The 19,728-nt window shown below is 40.9% G+C and overlaps 1 protein-coding gene across 7 annotated transcripts in view; it reads right to left on the bottom strand.

The window, feature by feature from the left end:
• SLIT3 (slit guidance ligand 3) overlaps positions 1-19,728 on the bottom strand; it is a 427,176-nt gene that overhangs the window by 39,457 nt on the left and 367,991 nt on the right. For all 7 annotated transcript variants that reach the window (XM_085518791.1, XM_085518790.1, XM_085518786.1 and 4 more), the window contains 2 exons: positions 8,955-9,052; positions 2,834-2,973 (listed from right to left, as the gene is read on the bottom strand). In XM_085518791.1, coding sequence (XP_085374917.1) covers positions 2,834-2,973; positions 8,955-9,052 — 238 coding nt within the window. The remainder of the gene's footprint in view (positions 1-2,833; positions 2,974-8,954; positions 9,053-19,728) is intronic.

The following is a 19,728-nucleotide window of genomic DNA, read 5'->3' as shown; positions in this document are numbered from 1 at the left end:
TCATCTCTCAGCTTGTCCCTACTGAATAGTTGGTCGCAACAAAAAGAGATACTTGCCTGTGTTTTCCTGTCCTAATGGTTTCATCCTGCCTATGGGTATCACTGTCCCTGATGGCAACGCATGGAACCGTTATGCCCCAGATTACTTTGCACAAAAGCTACTTTTGCCTTTGAAAGTATCCTCCATCCTTCTTTGTTCACAAACATACAGATAAAATCCACACACTTGGCAGCTCTGAAGCACATACTGTTTGCTAACTGAATGGTTAGCAAAGTCAGCACCCAAGAGGGATGCAGAGAGCTGGATGCACAGTTATGAGTGCAGCAACAAGTATTCCTGATTCCCCCAGTGAAACCACATTCTATCTTGAAATGTTAGCATTCACCACTCAGTATATTCAAACACAATATTAAAGTTGTCAGCACCTACTTTTTTTTTTCTCTTTTTTTTTCTTCTCATTTTAAAGATACTATCCTACTATGTTCAGGTATTCTATTGGTACACAATGCTTTATTTGAGGAGAATATTCACAGAGATGCCCTGAATGTCACAAGAGACTCCAGTCAAACTCTCTGCCTATGGATCCTCCTTTTTACAGGTCACACACACCTCCCTTTTAAAGTGCTTCTGCATGGCTTGCCTGTTTGCTTCCATGAAGTTTCCTTAGCTGCTGTTCATTCAATCAAGCAACTTCAAATGATGTTCAGTTTCTTGTTTGGATACAGCTCTCACAGAACCCTCAAATTCATGGCTCAAATTCACTTGGCATGTATGTAACATTTGTTTGGCTGATAGTTTGAGTTCTTGCAGCTACTTTATGCCGTTCCCTGCCTTTCAGCTTAGACAGAGCCAAGCTGAAGTATCTCTGAGGGATATTTCAGCCCAGCCAGCTGCACTGCAGTGAGTCCAACCAGGTGACTGGTCAGGTTGGATGGAATATCCATCTCCAAAAAGGAGGTGATGCAGGTTAAGGCAATTCTTTTATCACAGCTTACTAAACACTTCCTTTTTATAAAGAAACATAAACTATCATAAGCTCTTCAGGTTTCTAAGTTGAGCTGCCCTCCCATTTTTGCAGCCTTCCTTCACTTCACGACCTATATGACATTTTTCCAGAAGTATTTCCTGCTCTTCTTCACTAAGTCTGTTTCAGCTACATTCAAAACTATTGCCTGTATTCTAACAGCAAATCACGACCGTGTGGTATATACAATTGTGCGCATACTACATACAAGGCTGGGATCCAACATGCAGTGTTGCAATGCACAAGTATTTGACAAACTCTCCCAAACAAGCAGAGTCAATATGCAGGTAAAAAAGTAAGATGGAAGTTGACTCAAAATATTTCAAAACTGATTCTTAAGTATCATGTGAATTCTCTGGCCTGTAGCCAGATTGCTATTCGAGAAGAAATCCCAATCTAGTTCTTTCCTGCCCTTCTTCTCTGCAATAACCAAAATAATCTGCAATAAGCCTGTGAAAAGGAAATAGCATTTGCATATATAGTGGATTTAGTTCCTTACTAGATATATCTTTTCTTGGCATGGCAAACATATTTCCTCTTGTAAATGTAAAGGCTCTGCCTCCTTGTATAGAATTTTGTTTGAAACCACCCAAGAACAGCTCACATAAATAGTGCACAAGCAAGCACAATTGGCTCAACAAGCTTACAGGCAAAACTCTTTACTCTGCTAAGTTGAAGTTTTCCAGTTTTTGGCAGAAAAATCACTTTAGAACTCCAATAAATGTACATTCAAGTCATAAGGCTTTTCTCAGCTAAAGATTTACATGGGCCTCCTTTGTATCAGCCACAAAAGTATTTTAAGTTTGGAAATTCTAGAAGCTTTCCCCTACCCCACCTCACTCAGACACTCAAGCTTGATCCTCATTAAATCCCTTGACATGCAATATATTCCTGTGTACAAGAAGCCCTTCATTACTTCTCCACGCTAAGAAGGTAATAAACCCATTTCAAAGGATGGAAGTAGGAACTATTGCAGGTGTTTCCTTACCGCTCCATGCTGAGCCAGGAAGGCTGTGCTAACAGTTTGAATAAGTCAACAGTATACACCAGTAATGATTTGAGAAAAAGCATTTTTATGTTGCAGTTAGGAAGGTTTCTGGCTTTGCAGGAGTTTTAGGAAGGAACTTCTCTGAAATACAACATGGGCACTGGAAATAGTCATTCCATTTCTAACTCAGTTACCAACTTCTGTCACCGTGGGCTTAGCGAGTAACTGCACATCTGCTGAGCTGGGCTAAATGCCACGGGCACTCTAAATACAACTGAACCTGCAGTTTCTGAGTCCTTGCTTCTCCACTTGTGAAATGGAGATAATGGAACTGAATAGCAAATTATCAGGCTAAACTTATGTAATATATGCCTTTGTGATCTCAGGTGAAAGCTATGCCCCATAACAACCATATTTTAAACTGGAGCCATTTCAGTTTTTCAAGATTTATATCAGACGTGTACCAGACCCTATTCAGTACTGGGAATATTTTTGCAATACACGTAGTGAATGCATGTGAAGAAGTAAACACTTCACAGACACTTAAAACTTCAGTGTTTTTAAGTGTATTTTACAATGAAGAATCGGTAATTTGACTCAGAAGAGTGGCTGTGTTTGTGAACGCAAGTGTTGCAGTATTGGTAGAACTGACACATTTCCAGCCATTCATCAGTAAGATACATAGGGAGCTTTGAAATAGGACTAATTCTTTTTGTTAATTATGCATTTATGACAAAGTAAACACACAATTAAACCTTTCCCCTTCAGCACTGCAGAGACTATTCATGGATTCTTGTTCTTTAATTGTGGACCTTTCTTACCTGTGTAATTAGGAGGACAGAGACAGACATAGTTGTTGATCCCATCCACACATGTAGAGTTATTCTCACAGTCATTATCTTCGCAGTCATCTGGGTTAATTTCACACCTCTCCCCCTCATAGCCAAGGAGGCAAGAACAGCTTGGGAGAAAGAAAAAAATTAATAAAAGTTAGCATGGATCTGAAGGGGCAGGAGGTTATGGGAAAGAAAATGAAATTAAAATACATACAAGAGAGTTACTGGAGCCAAATTCACTTCTGCTGTGAAGCACATAACACTTTAACCCTATGTGTTTGGTGAAGGATGAAATCTCATGGTTCATAGGGTCATGTAATTATTTACATGAGACATAAAAGCACCCACAGTATTGCGGCCTTTGTTGTGTTTCCCATTGCTTTCTTTGTTGATAACCCTAGAACTGAAGGACGCGGCTCCAAGGCAGGATAGTGAACACTCATGACAGCATTCAATTCCTTGACTTCTCTGCTAATGACCTTTAGAATACATGGATACTTGCTTTTTGAGGACCACGTGATCATAGGGCAACTTGTCAGTTTTTAGATGGTTTTCCTTCTTTAAAGGAGAACATCTTGAACTGAATTTACAGACATGAACATTTTCTTCTCATTACCACTTTGTCACTTATCCAAACAATGAATGTTTGGGAATGGCTGCTTTTATGAGTGCATTAAGGTTTCAGTACTTCCACAGCTCCTCCAACATCTATTTGTAGAAGAACTGATGATGTCTAGATGATTTAACTAAAGCTAAATGCAAACAAACAATGGTAGAGCTAGTATTGGTTTTGTGAGGATGCGGACACTACTGAGGAACAGTTGCACTAAATATTTTATCTCATAAAACTGTGACACATGGTCCCTGGAGTGAGGGTAAGAAACTAAGTGGTTGAAGAATTTAATTTTTCTTTCAGCCTCGGTTTCCTCTCCAGACCTAAAAGTTATGGCTGCTAAGAGAACCTTTGAATTTTAAACCATAAGTGATGAAGAGATGGTGGCCAGTTTCCTAAGAGAGGGTCTAAAAACATGTGTGAAGTGTTCCAGCCATTTCAGCAACTTCTAGGAAGCCAGCAGTGATAGTTGAAGTGTCAGTACTGCTGTTCACTAGTCACAGAAAGCATGTATGCAGAACGGAAGGGTTGCTTCAAGTCCCAGTCCAAACTACACATTCACTCAGCTGTTCATTTCCTCTCTCATGTGAGTTCTGGTGGCAGAAAAGGCACTGAACAAATGTTAAACACTGCTGATTGATGAGGATGAAAAACAGAAAGCACCAGAGCAGTCACACTAATTGCCAGCCACTGCTTCCTGAAACCAGGAGAGTTTCCAGCGCAGAGACAACTGCAGGGTACTTTTTCAGCTCAGATGGATACAGTGGACATGGGGCAGTTATCCTGCTGTATGTGAGTTGCATAGAGTTGAGCTGGGAAATGCCTAGTACTAACAGGAGGCCTTCAGAATCTATGAAGGAAACCTGTACCACTATTGGAATGGTTGTTCTCAGCATTACATTTGCTTCTCTTCCTCATGTGTGCCACACACCCAGAAGAGTGCACAGACTGCTGGGAAGAGATGGTACAAAGTTCTGCACTTCTCACTTGGCAGATGGGAAGCTGGACCCTGAGGATGAGACTAGATGCTGGGCAACATCAGAAACTAAAGGAATAGCAAAGAGGAAGTAAAAAGGGTAGGGAACATGCATCGAGCAACCACAACAGTGAGACGTCTGAGAGGGGAAGAGGACAGGCACATCATTCACATGCCAGCAGTTACCCTCCTTCAGATCTGTGGTGACCATTCACAGGTCATGAGAGTTAGAAACTCATCATCATGAATAATCAAACCCAAACTGCTCAAATCAATCCAACTCAGGACACGAGAAGAAAAGAACTATTTTCTTTTCTCATCTCTATCTCAGTACTGCTAATAAAATATCTCCTTGCTGACCCTGCAATGATGCTGAGGATCACAGAAGGCAGATAAGAAAGAAATGCTGGCACAGCATCTTTTGTGGCAGCAAGAGAGTAAGGGAAGGGGTAAAGATATCTAATTAAATACAGTGGCACATTCATCATGTCACCCTTTTTGATTACAGCACCCCATTTTCAGGGGCCCGTAACTCAGCCACAGAAACATGCTTCAGGCTGCAACTTGGCATCCAAGGTCTTGGTTTGGGAGCACAAATTTTTCTATCCATTTAAAGGAAAGCAACAAGAGTGGCTTTGTGCTGGTTATTTTCATGTGAATATAACACCATTTTCTTTCCACAAAAGGACTGGGATAACTTGCATGTATGCAATTAAAAATGACATTATTAAATACTATCACAGGAATGATTCAACTCAATAGTTACCATTAGTAATAATGCATATGGAACTGTTAACATACAATTGCTTAGTATTAGGACACATTCCATACTGAAGGAGATGTCAGCATAATTGATGACATTTGGCTACTGGTCCCAATGTATTATAGGGAGTCCTTACATTATTGCTTACGTATGATCCTTTATTTTGATTTGCATTCAAATGTGCCAAATATGAGGACTGAACTTAAATGATAAAACACAGTTTGGGACCTGGATTGAACCATATGTTGAAAGAGATGCAGTTTGGGACTGTTTGTATGTATTTTCCCAGAAAGAGCTTACAAGAAAAATGAAGTTTGCAGAGTGACTGGGAGGTCATCAAACTGGAGTTCCAGCTGACCGAGAGAGAAAATTAATTCCAGAGACAATGATGAAAACTGTGTACTGCCTAAATAGTGAGGCACTGAGAGACAGCTTTTCATTTGGACCTTGGAAACAATGGAGTTATGGAAGAAAGAACCATTTCCTAAGACACTGATCCAATTCCCTTCCAGGTTAGGGATTCTGTTTTAGTATTGTGCTCCCCTAAAAACAAATAAATAAGTAAAATCCCACACTGTGATTATTCCTCTTGAAGGTGATATACAACACATCAATTAACAACAACTCTTTGGGGGGGTAAACTTTTGGAGCTGCAGTTTGTTGACGATTCCTTAAGTTCACTCTATTCAGTTTCTTTCCAAACTCTCATGAATCTGTTTATTACAAGAGGTACTCACACAGTGTATCATGCTCATAAAAAAAACCCAAAAAACAAAAAAACAAACAGCAAAAAACCACAACCAAGCAAAAAACTTTTAAATACTGGTGGCAAATTCCCTCAAGAATATTATAGTTTCTTGCTAAAGGAGCTACCTATATCAGCATGCCAACAGAGTAGCCTGGAAACACAACACTTCTTGAACTAGGTAGAATCATCACTGGGCAGTGAATCTGTTCCAGGCTTTTACCTTTATGAAGGAACTTAAAGTTTGGGGAAAACACTAAAGAAAATGCTCTGGACAATAGAGATCTTTATATGTAGAGAAAAGTTAAAATAATGCAGACACTGTTTCCCAACACCGTAGGCTAGCAAAGATAAGCTGGCTGCCTGCAGCTAACTCCAAGGCAGAGCTGACAGCTCTGCCTCCTACATCAAAGTCTCAGTTTCAAGCATGTAAATGTGTGTGACATGTCTGACTGACCATCTTGTTTTATCGGTCTCAAATAAGCACCTTTTTTGGCAACCTTTTGTCACAGTAGACATAGATTAGATTAGAATGAGCAATGTAAAGAGAGAAAGAACTTCATGTTTCTAATCCCCTGAGTCACACAGTACCACTTTATTAATCTTCAATGCAGAAAAAGACCCTATCTTAAAAGAAAAAAAAAATATTTTTAAATATGTATTTCAGATTTTAAAAGTGCAAGAATACAAAGCACCAAAAAGACCGAAGAACTCCAGTTGAACCTGTGCCCTTCGGTTGCCCCAGCAGGACCCACTCCTGCAGCAGTCGGAGTGACTCAGTGCCCTGCTGCTGGAAGCCTGGCAGGTACTGGGCACAGCGGGTGAGTAGGGCTGGAATCTCACTCGTAACTTCGAATTTCCTGTCTTTGCCTGGTGATCGTCACCACCTTTGCATTATTTAAAATGTAATTTTCTTGTCTAAAGCTACAGAAACTTGAGAGTTAAACTGCTTGGCATTTCATAGGCAGGGAGTTTTGGCTTAAGTTTCCTTTTTAGAAGAGTAAAGATTTGACAAGTTTGGCAGCAGAGCTTGTGTATGAATATATTTCCCTAGGGAAGAGAATATACAGAATATATAATTTCTTTTACAGGCCACACAATAGAAAAATCCAAGGAGGCCTCTCATGAAAATGTTTTTGACATCCACTTCCTCACAGCCTATAATCTAAGGCAACATTTTCCCATCTTGATGAACACAATCTACATGCATGTAACTCCAACTGCTGCCATCCACTGGAGAAGAGATTTCCCAAGAAAAACAGGAAAAAAAAAATAATCTCAAAATGCTTCTTTTTTCCCCCCCCGCCTTCACTGACTGTTCCATCCCCACTTCACACCTTCTCTAAGACATGCCCAAGCCCCACACTCTGCTCTTCAGAGCAGCAGGAGGCCAAGGATGCCTTAGTGGGCTGACAAACATACTGAACTACAGCAGTGCATAAGCTGAATATTCCATTTTATGAAACAAGATTTTGACAAGATATGGTTTTATAGGTCTTTTATTAGACCAACTGAAACTATATAAATAACTATAAAAGCTGAAATCTTCCCCACAAAGCCCCAAATGTCAAGCAACACAACCACTCCCGCTGCTTCCCAAGGACCCTGAAAACTACATTTCTCTGGAACAGAAGCAAAGACCCTGAAAATGGAAACTTCATGAGAAAAAAAATCAGAAGCAGCTTTTATTTTGGGTCAATCAAAGCATTCCTTTTACTTTCTACCATGGCACGAAACAAAAAGCTAGACAAAAATCTGAACCAAAATGCAAACTGAAGTTCTTTTGCTCCAGTGTTACAGATACTATCTTTACTTTACTGGCACATTTTTATTATCAGATAGGTTTTGCAAAATGAGTACTAAGTAACAGATAATATGATACAACTTTGCAATAGCACGATCTGCTGAAAATGGTCTAACCAGTATTACAGGACGGTGACCCAGAGGGAACCTGGACTAAAGACCAACTGACCATTATTCCTCTGAACATCTGAATCAAAAAAGAAGGATGCTACATTACCAGAGCAGGATAATGGTTTTCCCAAAACCAGCGGTTTCCATTTCCATCCTATGGTCTGCAGAATCTCCTTGTCCCACCACCATGTGCCAACACAACTCTATACATGCATCTGCACCCATGGGATGTACTGCTCTGCTCACAGTTTTATCATAGCTGTTCAAAGAGCTCTGGGTTGCCTTGATCCCACCTACATGGCAAGATGGGAGCACTTCTGTGCCTCGTTCCCATCCAAGGGATTTAGGAAGGCAAAAAGAAGCCACAATGCTCTGTCGGAAATATAAAATGTGCTGAGCCTTTGGCAGGGGAGCTGGATGGTGTTATTAATTTCCAGATGCCCCTATGTGCTTTCAGTCTCTCAGTCTTTCACCTGGCTCTTCCTGTTTTCTGAGATAAGAGGATATGGATTTGCTGACTTGGTTAACAAACAGTTAACCTCACCTGGAACAGTCATAAATGAAAAATTCCCGGATTTCTCTTGGAGTCTTCCAATCTAAGCTACATCTTTCTTATATGGGAAAACAGAAACTTACGATGTCCGTCTGTAAAGGCTATTGTCTTGCAGGCATTTTGCCCAACAAGATGTAGCAATCTCTCCATGTTTTTAATTGTTTAAAGCCTGTTTGTCTACAATATGCAGTAGGAAAACATTTTGCATCTGGTTGTCAAGCAACAGATGCTTATTTTACAAATAGAAAAAGGGGTATGCACGAGTTTGATATGCCCCGAGGAAAATTAGCATACAGATAACACAATACAGATCAGGCAGACTGCTCAAAATAGCTCTTAGAGTATAACCCATTAAGAGACAATAAGGAGATCTGTTTCAGAGGAAAAAATATGTCACCAATGAAATCAGATTAAATTTTTGGTCTGGCAGATAGAACTGTCTCATGCAGCAGCTTTTACAAAGTACTCATTATGCTTCATTAACGTAGAGTAGAAACACAACTATTTTATCATCTTGTTTTAAATGAACTTTTTGTTACTACCTGAATCCATCTTTATTTGCCTCGGTGAGGTGGCAGGTCCCTCCATTCTGACATGGATTTTGAATGCAAGAATTAATGGGCACACTGCAGTCCCGGCCCTATTTGAGAAAATTTAAAAGAAAAAAAGGTTAGTAAAATGCATTTCATCTGAATCACAGTCTTCTGCTCTCTTGCTCTATGTGTAGCGCTACTTAAAGGAGGACTGTGGTCTTCAGATATATTCTTTACTGACGGGCAGATACATTTATCACTTAAATAAGAATTTGGGCAGGGTGTCTATTCTGTGTCAGGGTGGAGGCTGGTCACAAGTGGTGTCCCTCAGGGGTCAGTCTTGGGACCGGTGCTCTTCAATCAACATCTTCATCAGTGACAGACAATGGCATCAAGTGCACCCTCAGCAAGTTTGCAAATGACACCAAGCTGAGTGGTGCCGTTGATACACTGGAAGGAAGGGAAACCATCCAGAGGAACCTGGACAGGCTGGAGAAGTGGGCACATGAAAACCTAATGAGGTTCAATGAGGCCAAGTACAGGGTGCAGCACTTGGGTCAGGGCAATCCCAGGTACTTATACAAACTGGGGGAAGATCTCTTTGAGAGCAGCCCTGAGGAGAAGGACTTGGGGGTCCTGATGGATGAGAAGCTGGACATGACCCAGCAATGTGTGCTTGCAGCCCAAAAGGCCAACTGTGTTCTGGGCTGCATTAAAAAAGGGGTGGCCAGCAGGGACAGGGAGGTGATTGTCCCCATCTACTCAGCCCTTGTGAGGCCCCATCTGCAGCACTGCACCCAGGCCTGGGGCTCCCAGCACAGGAAGGACATGGAGCTCTTGGAGTGGGTGCAGAGGAGGGCCACTAAGATGATCTGAGGGCTGGAGCACCTCTTCTATGAGGAAAGGTTGAGGGAACTGGGATTGTTTAGTTTGGAGAAGAGAAGGCTTCAGGGAGACCTCATTGCAGTCTTCCAGTACTTGAAAGGAACATATAAACAGGAACGGGAACAGCTATTTACGAGGGTAGATAGTGATAGGACAAGGGGGAATGGTTTTAAACTGAGACAGGGGAGGTTTAGATTAGATATTAGAGGGAAGCTTTTCACTCAGGTTGGTGACGCACTGGAACAGGTTGCCCAAGGAGGCTGTGGATGCCCCATCACTAGAAGCATTCAAGGCCAGGCTGGATGTGGCTCTGGGCAGCCTGGTCTGGTGGTTGGGAACCCTGCACATAGCAAGGGGTTGCAACTAGATGATCATTGTGGTCCTTTTCAATCCAGGCCTTTCTATGATTCTATGAGTCTGAATCTATGAGTCTAACCAATGGGACTAGTGGGTATCTTGCTGTCATGAAGCCTTCTCTTCTCCAAAATATTGGTTAACTCTTTCATTTATTATTTTAAGGAAACAGCTGGTTTTATCATTACTCTAGCCCACATTAATCCCCAACATTAGTTACACTAAAAGGAATTAATCATGGCCCAAGGTAAGCGGAAGGCCACACACAGTCAGCACAGAACCACATACTTAACCCTCATTTACCAAGTGCTCAGTAAAAACTGTAACAGTACACCATACTCATTACTACATACTGTCAAAACTAAAAGAGGAAAGTTCACTTTTATCCTGGGAACTGAGTTTGAGTTTATCTACAGAACACACTGAATCCTGTTTGAGATATTAGCATTGAATCAGTTTCTTCTTAAAACTTTCCCTAAAATATACCTTATTTCCAACTGAATTTCACCAGCATGGACAATCTCCACTGCTGCCAACTGATTTTTTATTTGGCTCTTCAAAGCCTAGACATATTTATATGATTGTTACATTCTACTGATTAGAAAAGGCTATTTGTAAAATTGGCAAATATATCAAGGAGGTTGTTCTTTCATTTACTGTCACATAGAAATCACTATATTTACTGTATTTTTGAAGAATAAGAATGGTATATCTATCTGGAAATCTAAACAGAAGGCAGATGTCAGCCTAGGACACCAATTCGTAATAGCTGTAACCTTCACTTATCAGTACCAAACACCACACTACCATTGCCAAACATCCTTGCTGACAACACTCATCAAAAGCCACTCCTTTCTCCACCGTCCTTGCAATAGTTTCCAACATTTCCCAGACTTTGAATACCTGGTATTATGTATAGCAGCAGGGAGCACTAAAATAATTATTTCTATAGTCTCAATTTGTATAAGATTGCTGTGTTGTGGAAATGGAATGTGTTGATGCTTCCGCCATATACCTGCATCTGAGACCATCAGCTGTTAGAACTGTTTTCATCTTTGAGGCTTCACTGCTCACACTTACAATATATCCAAATGAAGAATGGACTTTCAGAGGCCCGTTGTACTTGACATATCTAACAGTGATTAGCCTACCTCAGGATGGATTCAGTGGGGTTAGAAATAACAGATCATAACTGGCCACTTCTCTCTTACACTCTACAGTGATCAGAAAGAATTCATGCTCAGCTCTTGACAGGTGTCCCTGTTTCCAATGATGTGTCCAGTCTGGAGGTGACAAACTGGTGACAAACAGGCACTGTGCTGGTTCTGTGACAGTTCATGTTCCGTGCATGCTTTCTGTTCTCTACTATTATAGCAGCCATCTTGTCTCTGGAGCGTATATTTTGAAATTGGTACAGCCTCATTAAGCCCCATAAAAACAACAAAACCACAACAGCCTCTCAGTGTGAAGCATGAACTGCTCTGGAGAGTTCATTTGCTCAGGTCTGTCCACACATAGTGCCAGGCTCCCCATGTCGCATACAGTTCAGTTCCCCAAACACTACTGCAATCTTTAGCATTCGGTTGGGCAGGACATACTGCCACTTACTGTGAGAAAAAATTGCAATACACAGTAATTATACCTTTGTCCAACAGCACAGAGGGGCTTTGTTACAGAAATGGGAGAAGAAACCATATTTTCTGTGTCAACTACCACTTCCTCCCAGCGCTCCCCAGAGAAACAAGCTTTGCATTTTAAAATTTGTGTAAATACAAAGAAATAGGGACATCCTTTTGCCTGGTTAAATCAGAAGAGAAACTCTTCCGAACAACAACAAAAGTACCTGGCTAATTCCCTGCCTTGCTATGAGTTCATTCCCCAACCAAAGCCATGGAGGCTGCACACAAAGACATTGCAGAAAGAGGTTCTGCTTCATTTGGACTGCATTTGCCAACCAGCCTGTGCTTCTCCATTTGAAATCCCGAGCCCCCTAATGTCTCAGCGAAGATTCGGGAAGCGCCGAGGGAAGCTCACGCAGGTTTTATTTTGGCACCATGCAGCCCACAGCACTTGGCAGCCGTGAGCTACGCAGCATTAGCCCCGATCTGTTGCCACCCCGCTGCACCAGCGCCTGTGTCCATCCATCTGTGTGTGTTACTTCACTGAACCATCCTCACGGAGCTGGAAGATGCCACCTTTTGTATTTCTCAGATTATATCTCCAATGAACCAAACATTTTATGATACTTCATTAACATCATCCAATTCTGTTTCATATAAACTCTCCACCATTAAGATATTAAATCCTTTGCAGCTAAATGAAGCAAGAAGCAAAGCAGAAATCACAATTTTTTTTCTGAAAGTTTATAAAACCACTGAACACTGTATAAAACAGACCGCCATTTCTGTGGTAGTTTTTCAGCTTACCTTGAATATCTTGTAAAAATTTAATAAAGATAAATGTTAAAACGAGAGCAAGACATTTTCAGTCTCTCGCTGGCACATGAAATTTGTGATGACTTGGACTCAGCTCTCATTTCTTTGCTGAACTTGGCTGAATTATTGGCTTCTGGTGCCTCAAGCGCCACAGAAACCAAACAGAACATGTCGCTGAATCAGACTTAATTACAACACTAACTTGCTATCTGGCTTCAGGAAAATTAAGAGTCTCTCTGACTCAGTTTAGTAATGCTAATGAGTGAGCATAAGCCACCTAATCCTTCTCTGAGGATCTTCTTCTCTCAGTTGACTTTATCAGTAGCATCTTGAGAGTCCACAAAACAACTGCAGTTTCTCTAAGGAGAATATCTCAGAGGAGATATGATTACCAAAGGATTCCAAAAGCAGAGAATCTGCAGAATATATTGGTACTAATAAATCTATAGTACAGCAAGGCTATTTTGTTTCTGCATGAGACTGTCACTACCCATAAGAGCCCAAAGACATTTTAGAAACATCTTTCAAAGGAATAATGCAGCTCCCTAGTCTCAGCTTTAACAAAGGCCATTCTCCCTGGAAAAGTGGAATCACCATCACACATCACTAAAATTAATTTATCTCTGCAATGGGAAAAACTCTTAGAAAAATATTCCCTGGAAAGAAGTGTTCTTACAAAGGAGAATATTGTATGTTTGCTTCAAAGCTGAAGAGCCTCTTAATAAAGCCTGAACCAGAAGTGTAAACACAGACTGTGTTTCAAGGACAGGGAAGAAAATGGGACCATCTCAGCAATTCACAGAAGGAGGATGAAGGCCCCTCTGGGTGCAGTATTTTATTTCTCTCTAAAAATTAGCTTCTCAAGCTGTGATAAATTTTTATCTAGTCTGATAGGAAAGCATCAGATCCAAAACACTTATAGAATTCCTTTCATTTTTCATAGAAAAGGAAAGCGTTGGGTGGTGAAACACAAGACTTCTGCCATTGAACAGAGACACAGACATTCCGACTCCAGCTGACTTCTGAAATCTGAAGTACCTCAGCTGGTTGTAACTGAGCTCCACCAGCTCTGCATTTTCAGTGAATGAGAACAGACCATCCACCACGCTTGAGAAGTGTCAACTCTTTCATACTCAGCAGCAATGAGCCATACTGGACACTAGTGTGTGTACAAGCTGTTCTCTGCTGCTGTGCCAAATCCTGGCCTTTATAAGCACCCAGTACTGGAAAACACTCAGAAACAATAGGAGGCACAGAAACTAAAAAAATTCGGTTTAAAATCTAGAATACCTTTTTGACTTGAATTTTGCTTCTTTCATGCTTAAGAAGGTGAGAATTGAGATAAAAGGCTCTCTTGAAGTTATGGCATTCAGTGATATAATAAGGTAGAAACTCATGCTACGGTCTTGACCTAGTGGCATCTTTAACAGTATCTTAGGAAGGACTGAAGAACATAGCACTGGGATTCGCCCTATTGCCATTTTAGCAATGAAACCATTTGAAAGAGATTCCTAATTGATTTCACTAAAGATATATGTAGACATTACACAGTGATAGTCTGCACACAGAAGTCTGAAGTTCTTCGGCTGAACCAGGTGGTACTGTTTCCTTATTTATGCTCTTTCTGGCTGTGAATGTAATGGCTAAGCCTCAATCTGGAAAAGATGCAGATGATGCTCATTGGCAAGGTCAAACAACTACAAGAGCTGGCAGGGTGTATGTTAGATCCATCTGCTTAGGCACATACACAAATTATTTGGCAAAACATGGGTAATATCACAGTAATTTTGGATCAGACTGCTTTTAGATTGCCAGGTGGAAGTAGAAACATTTTGATCATCTGTTGTTTGCAGAGAGGTTACGACTCTCCTTTCTGAATGCAGACCTCGCTACAGACATGCACCCTGCAGACGCCTCTAGCTTAGCATCTTCAATAGTGGTTATGAATCCACTATTTCTTGGTATTCTTCTGTCACAATAGGGTAATAAAAATAAACCTTCTTGCATTTGCAGTTTACAATTCAATTAACTGACCTTGAAGAATTAATACATTTTGCCCATTTCTGATTTTGAAAAAGAATTTAAAATGAATTTGAATTTCAACATTTGTTTTCTTTTTTCAATTCATTATTGCTTTTATACAGCTGAACTTAAACACTGAGGCAGAAACATGACAAATCCAAACAACATCTACAAGTGTTTGCTACATGACACTGAAGTTAGATGACAGAAGATACACTGATATTACTTTTGTTGCTGCATCCCCTACCATTTGGCTGATTTAACTGCCTCTGAAAACTTTCCCAGCATTACTATCTGAAGTAAATACACAGATAATAGTTACTTATATCCCATCATCTTCAGCACTATATAGCTGTATAGTTGCCATCTGTGCCAGCCTAGCTTCATCTGACACCTGATTAAACAATAATTGGGCACGGCAGCAGCACTTCTTAGTGACTTCCTTGTCCTTGTTAATAAATCACAATTGTCAATTTATAGCAAATTAGGTGAACTCTGCTCTCTTAAGCCTCATTTTATTTAAATCAGTAAGATTTATGATCCTCCAGAGCATAATACACCTTCCATTACTTCAGTAGGTAGTAATTGAGAATATGCCTGTCAAAGTCAAAGTGCAAGGATTCATCACATTATTTTTTAAAAGCTCTGGCTCTTCTCTGAAAATCACAAATGTTAATTCTCAGTGGACATCTGAGGTTTATTTTGCAAATTTTGATGTAAATTCTGATTGTTCTTCTAAAACTCTCCTAACACTGAAATTTGGGTTTCAATGGTCTTTTGGGTTTTCAATCAATGTCAAAAGATGTGTCATCAATCTATCACAGAGTTGATTCACATAGCACATATCTGAATGTAGTCCAGAGGTGTAAAACTGTATGGGGCAGGGGCAGGTGCTTCACAGCTTCCAAGTTTGCTAGATCAGCCCTGTCTGATGCAGATCACTGCATGAATGTGCTGGGAGATTAAGAAGAGAATTATCAACACTGAAAAGTTGTGTGTGTGTGTGAAAGAGAACCCTTAGAACACCAAAAGGCCTATTTATTTTAAAACATTTTACAGTGACAACAAAATCCTTCCTCTCAGGCTATCAAAAGCCAGTGAACACGAACACCATAGACAGAGCTATAAAAACCAAGCATTTGTGTAGAAAACACAGTCCATAATAATAAGAAATAGGGAATTAAAGAAAATGTTGAATTACATTTTAAACTTTTTTTTCAGCTTTGACAAAGTACTTCAACTGATTCAATTATGTGGAAAAACTGCAGGATGATGAAGATTAAGAGCTGGCTAAAGAGAACTTGATTAAACAGAGTTATGGCAACCAGTAATCACCTGAACAACAGGCAAACCACAGAGGAAGAAAAACTGTTATTTAGTGTAACAGGACCAGGTAAACACAAGAAGAGACTAAAATCTAGTCTGAAAGCATATAAAAACTTCTGTACCCTGAGAAAAGATTAACTGAAAGCCTGGTCTCTCGTGACATTTTGTACTAGATCAAAAGAGCAGTAGTAAAAACAAAGTGGGAGGAACAGACCTCACTGCCAAGGGAATGAAGATGATGTTGTCCACTGGTGGGTATGGCTTACAATTCTGCTTAACTTTGCTGCTTGGCTTCTTCTCCTGAACAAGCAAAGCAAATGCCTGAAGCTGCTCAACATCTGCTTTCTTGCTGCCCTGACACAAATGGAAATACTTCTTTAGAGTTGGCTTTATTATTAAGAGCCCTCATTAGGGCATGCCAGAATACATTATTACATTTTTTACGGGGTTTGCGGTGGGTGTAAGCATGCCTCACTGCCTTGAGCCAGGCAGTAATCCCTCCTTAAGCCTTTCATTTTTATGCTCTTCTGGACGCATATCTGCATATCTCCATTCTCTTTAAACCTTCTTAAATAGCAAGGGTAAAAAGAAAGAAACACAAGTCTGATGCACAGCAAATTTTAAGGAAGAAGCACAAAGGAAATACTGCCATCTCTGCTGCTTTCCATCCCACCCCCTGCCCCTCTGGGAGCATTAGATGAGATTATAGCCACCCACTGCTGACACTGGTCCTTGCCCTAAAAATCCATACACAAATACAGGTCTACTCATTTTACATGGCCACCCATTGCCTCACATCCCTAAGGGCTTCCTGCGTTATTTTACTAAGAGTGAAAAACGCTTCTTCAACATTCATTAGGAAGTATTTTAAATATGGTTAGAACAAACAAATAAAAAGCAGAACACCTCAGATCACACAAACACACGCTCCAGGAGAAATTATCACAATGAGAGTTCAAGGCAGAATCAGCTCACACAAACAGTATTTTGCCACGTTGATTCCTTCATATGAAAACTTGGCACTGAACTCACATTCCTACGCCTGTCCTCCCAGCCCTGACACTGGGAAAGAAAAGAGCAAGGACTGAGCAATACTTGAAGGCAAAAATGTTTGCTCTCCCATCCCAAATGGATGAGGGCAGGCTGGCTTATGAGTTCCTTCCAATTTTCCCTCCATCTGCAATTGAAAATTGTGGTTTTTATCTGTGCACTGAATGATGCACACGGGGACTTAGATGCATCTCAGATCCAAAGGAACAAAAGCAAGGAGATACTTCTCCAACAAGTATTAGCCTAACAAATGAGGGCTGACATGGACTCTCACACAGCTGGCATGCAACAGTAGCCAAAGTTCCATAGGACCCCAACCAAATCAGCACTACTGAGAAACTGGCCCACTGGAATAAAAACTTGCACTGCCTCAGCCTTGTGGTATAAGAGCTGTCCAGAACAACTGGACGTGAAATAACATATGATATCTATGTTTTAAAGACCATTCTATGTTAATATTACTAAAACAACCATTATCCTCAGGCTCCAAGAGGTTACTCACATAACGTCAACAGGGTGAAGAGCAAGTACAGCAAACTTTGCTTGCCCATGCTCCAAGCAAATGGAGGGCCATGTGCTCTCTCATGGGAGAATGACACCGTCAGTGCATTGCTGAGCCCATGCTAATAGTATGAGAGATCTGTACTAATGTTATCTGCCTATCAGCCCTGTGCTGAGCAGTCACAGCTTCTGCCTAGCTACATCTGTCTGCTGGCACCTCAGTTGTATCTGTGTACAACATGTGACAGACACAAATCTCACATATCCCACAGACGCTCTTCTGCTCTGAGATTCTCAATTTCTAACCCTGTTTTCAGGGACAAAATCTTGGCAAGGAGGGTTGGGGAGAAGAAGAGCCAAATTCTTAGCAGAAGTTTGGAGCCAGGTTCCTCACTATCATTCTGGCTTCGTTGTAATGCCTCCCACCACAAGAGTCTGGCCGCAAAGCATACTGTCTTTCCAAAGCCTAAGAGCTTTACCCAGATTTCTTCCAATTCTATCTGTCACTCTGGATGACTGGAGAAATTGGTTGAACCCTCAGGATACTGCAGTGCTGCTAGAGAAGCTGGGACACTGGCTGAAGTCACCGGGGAAGAGAAGTGAGCTGAGTGAAATGTACAGAGCAGCTCTACCACAGACACACCAGCATCTGTTGCCCAAAGTGTGGACCATATGCAATACTGATTTTACCTCTCTTCACTTTCCATTTCAGACAGCTGTCAGCAATACCAGAACCCAGAGATGACAAAAATCTCTGCATCCCAGCAGCTCAGGCTCGCATTTATCTGAGGAAGCAAAGAGGCTGTGGCAATGCCTGGGCAGGCAGTTCATGCTGTGTTCCAGGTTGACAATGCTCTTTCATTTCAGATAAAACACAGATGTATTTTTAGCTCTTGGTCCCCATTTCTACAAACAACTCAAACTTGCGCAATGAAAATATTTTTCCTTCCTTTGTTGTTACCAACTTTTAAAGAAAATTAGTGTGAAAAACATAAAAATCAGTCCCTCTTCCAAAATAATAGTTAAAAAACAACAACCAAAACCAACAAACCCAAAGGGAATGTTCTGAATACAGAGACAAAACACCGCATTTGTTTTGCTCACCTTAGATTTTACTATAGCTATTCAAGTAAATCCTTTCTCAATGGCTTATTGATTGCAGCTTTGATTACTCTGTTGAATTCTGGCACCCATATACTTGACAATATCAGCGAAGTTACAGAAAAACCACACACTGTAGGATAAATGAATTAGCACAGTGCTGCTATCTATTCACCAGCTGCACACATATATACTCACGGTGCAGGTGGCCAGCAGCATTCAAAGCGAAAGTAAGCTTCACTTCTCCACTTGTAATCATACCACACAATCTAAACCACACGCATTATTCAAATAATCATTCAAAGAATGCTATGGAGGGGAAAAAGAACCACACCACAACACTGGATAATTACACCTACACCTGTGTTTAATCTGAAAACACAAGTTTGGTAACACTAACAGACATTTCCTGCCAGAGCACCCCGGGGCTCCAGGTGGCACAGCCCACACTCACCTCAGTTGGCACACTCCCACTAGCTTTGGCACTCTGTCCCCAAAGGGGAATTGCAAACTCTTTGACCATGGCTTATCTATAGCTGTCAGCACTAGCCAGCCCCAATCCTAAGGGAGCAAATGGTTCCTTCTGTCCTCATCAGACACAACCAACTGGCCACTGGCCTCTCGGCTAAGGTGGTCCATCAATTACCTCACTTTGATATTTACTCAAACCTATCGCAGGCAGCATTACAGAGTGCTACAAGCCCCATAAAGTATGCATTCAACATTTTTGTGATCATGAGAAGTAAGAGATCAGGCCATCTGCAGTGTGACAGTAAGAAAAACCAGTGCTATCCGCTTTTGCTATCCCAGTAAATGGCAGAAGTTGCTGATCCCATCAGGCACTCATTTGGTATCCGGTCGCTCAAGCCGCTTTCTGCTAGCTGGCCAACTTTTTTTCTCAAGGTTTGCATGAGGATAGGAGCCCCCTTCCCAGAGAACATTATGAAGCCTTTATCTTGTTTGAATGAGCTTACATTCGGAAAAAAAAGAAAAAAAAAAAAAAGGTGGGTTTTCCACATTATTGATATAAACTCCTCCACACAGGATTTTTTAAAAGTCTACATCAAACAAGGAAAAACAAATGCTGAGAGGGCAGATTTAGGGCAATT

This window comes from Coturnix japonica, chromosome 18 (genome assembly GCF_054131305.1).
Source record: "Coturnix japonica strain WE chromosome 18, WE-NBRP24, whole genome shotgun sequence".
NCBI classification, from domain to species: domain Eukaryota; kingdom Metazoa; phylum Chordata; class Aves; order Galliformes; family Phasianidae; genus Coturnix; species Coturnix japonica.
This window is presented reverse-complemented; position numbering and strand designations above follow the sequence as displayed.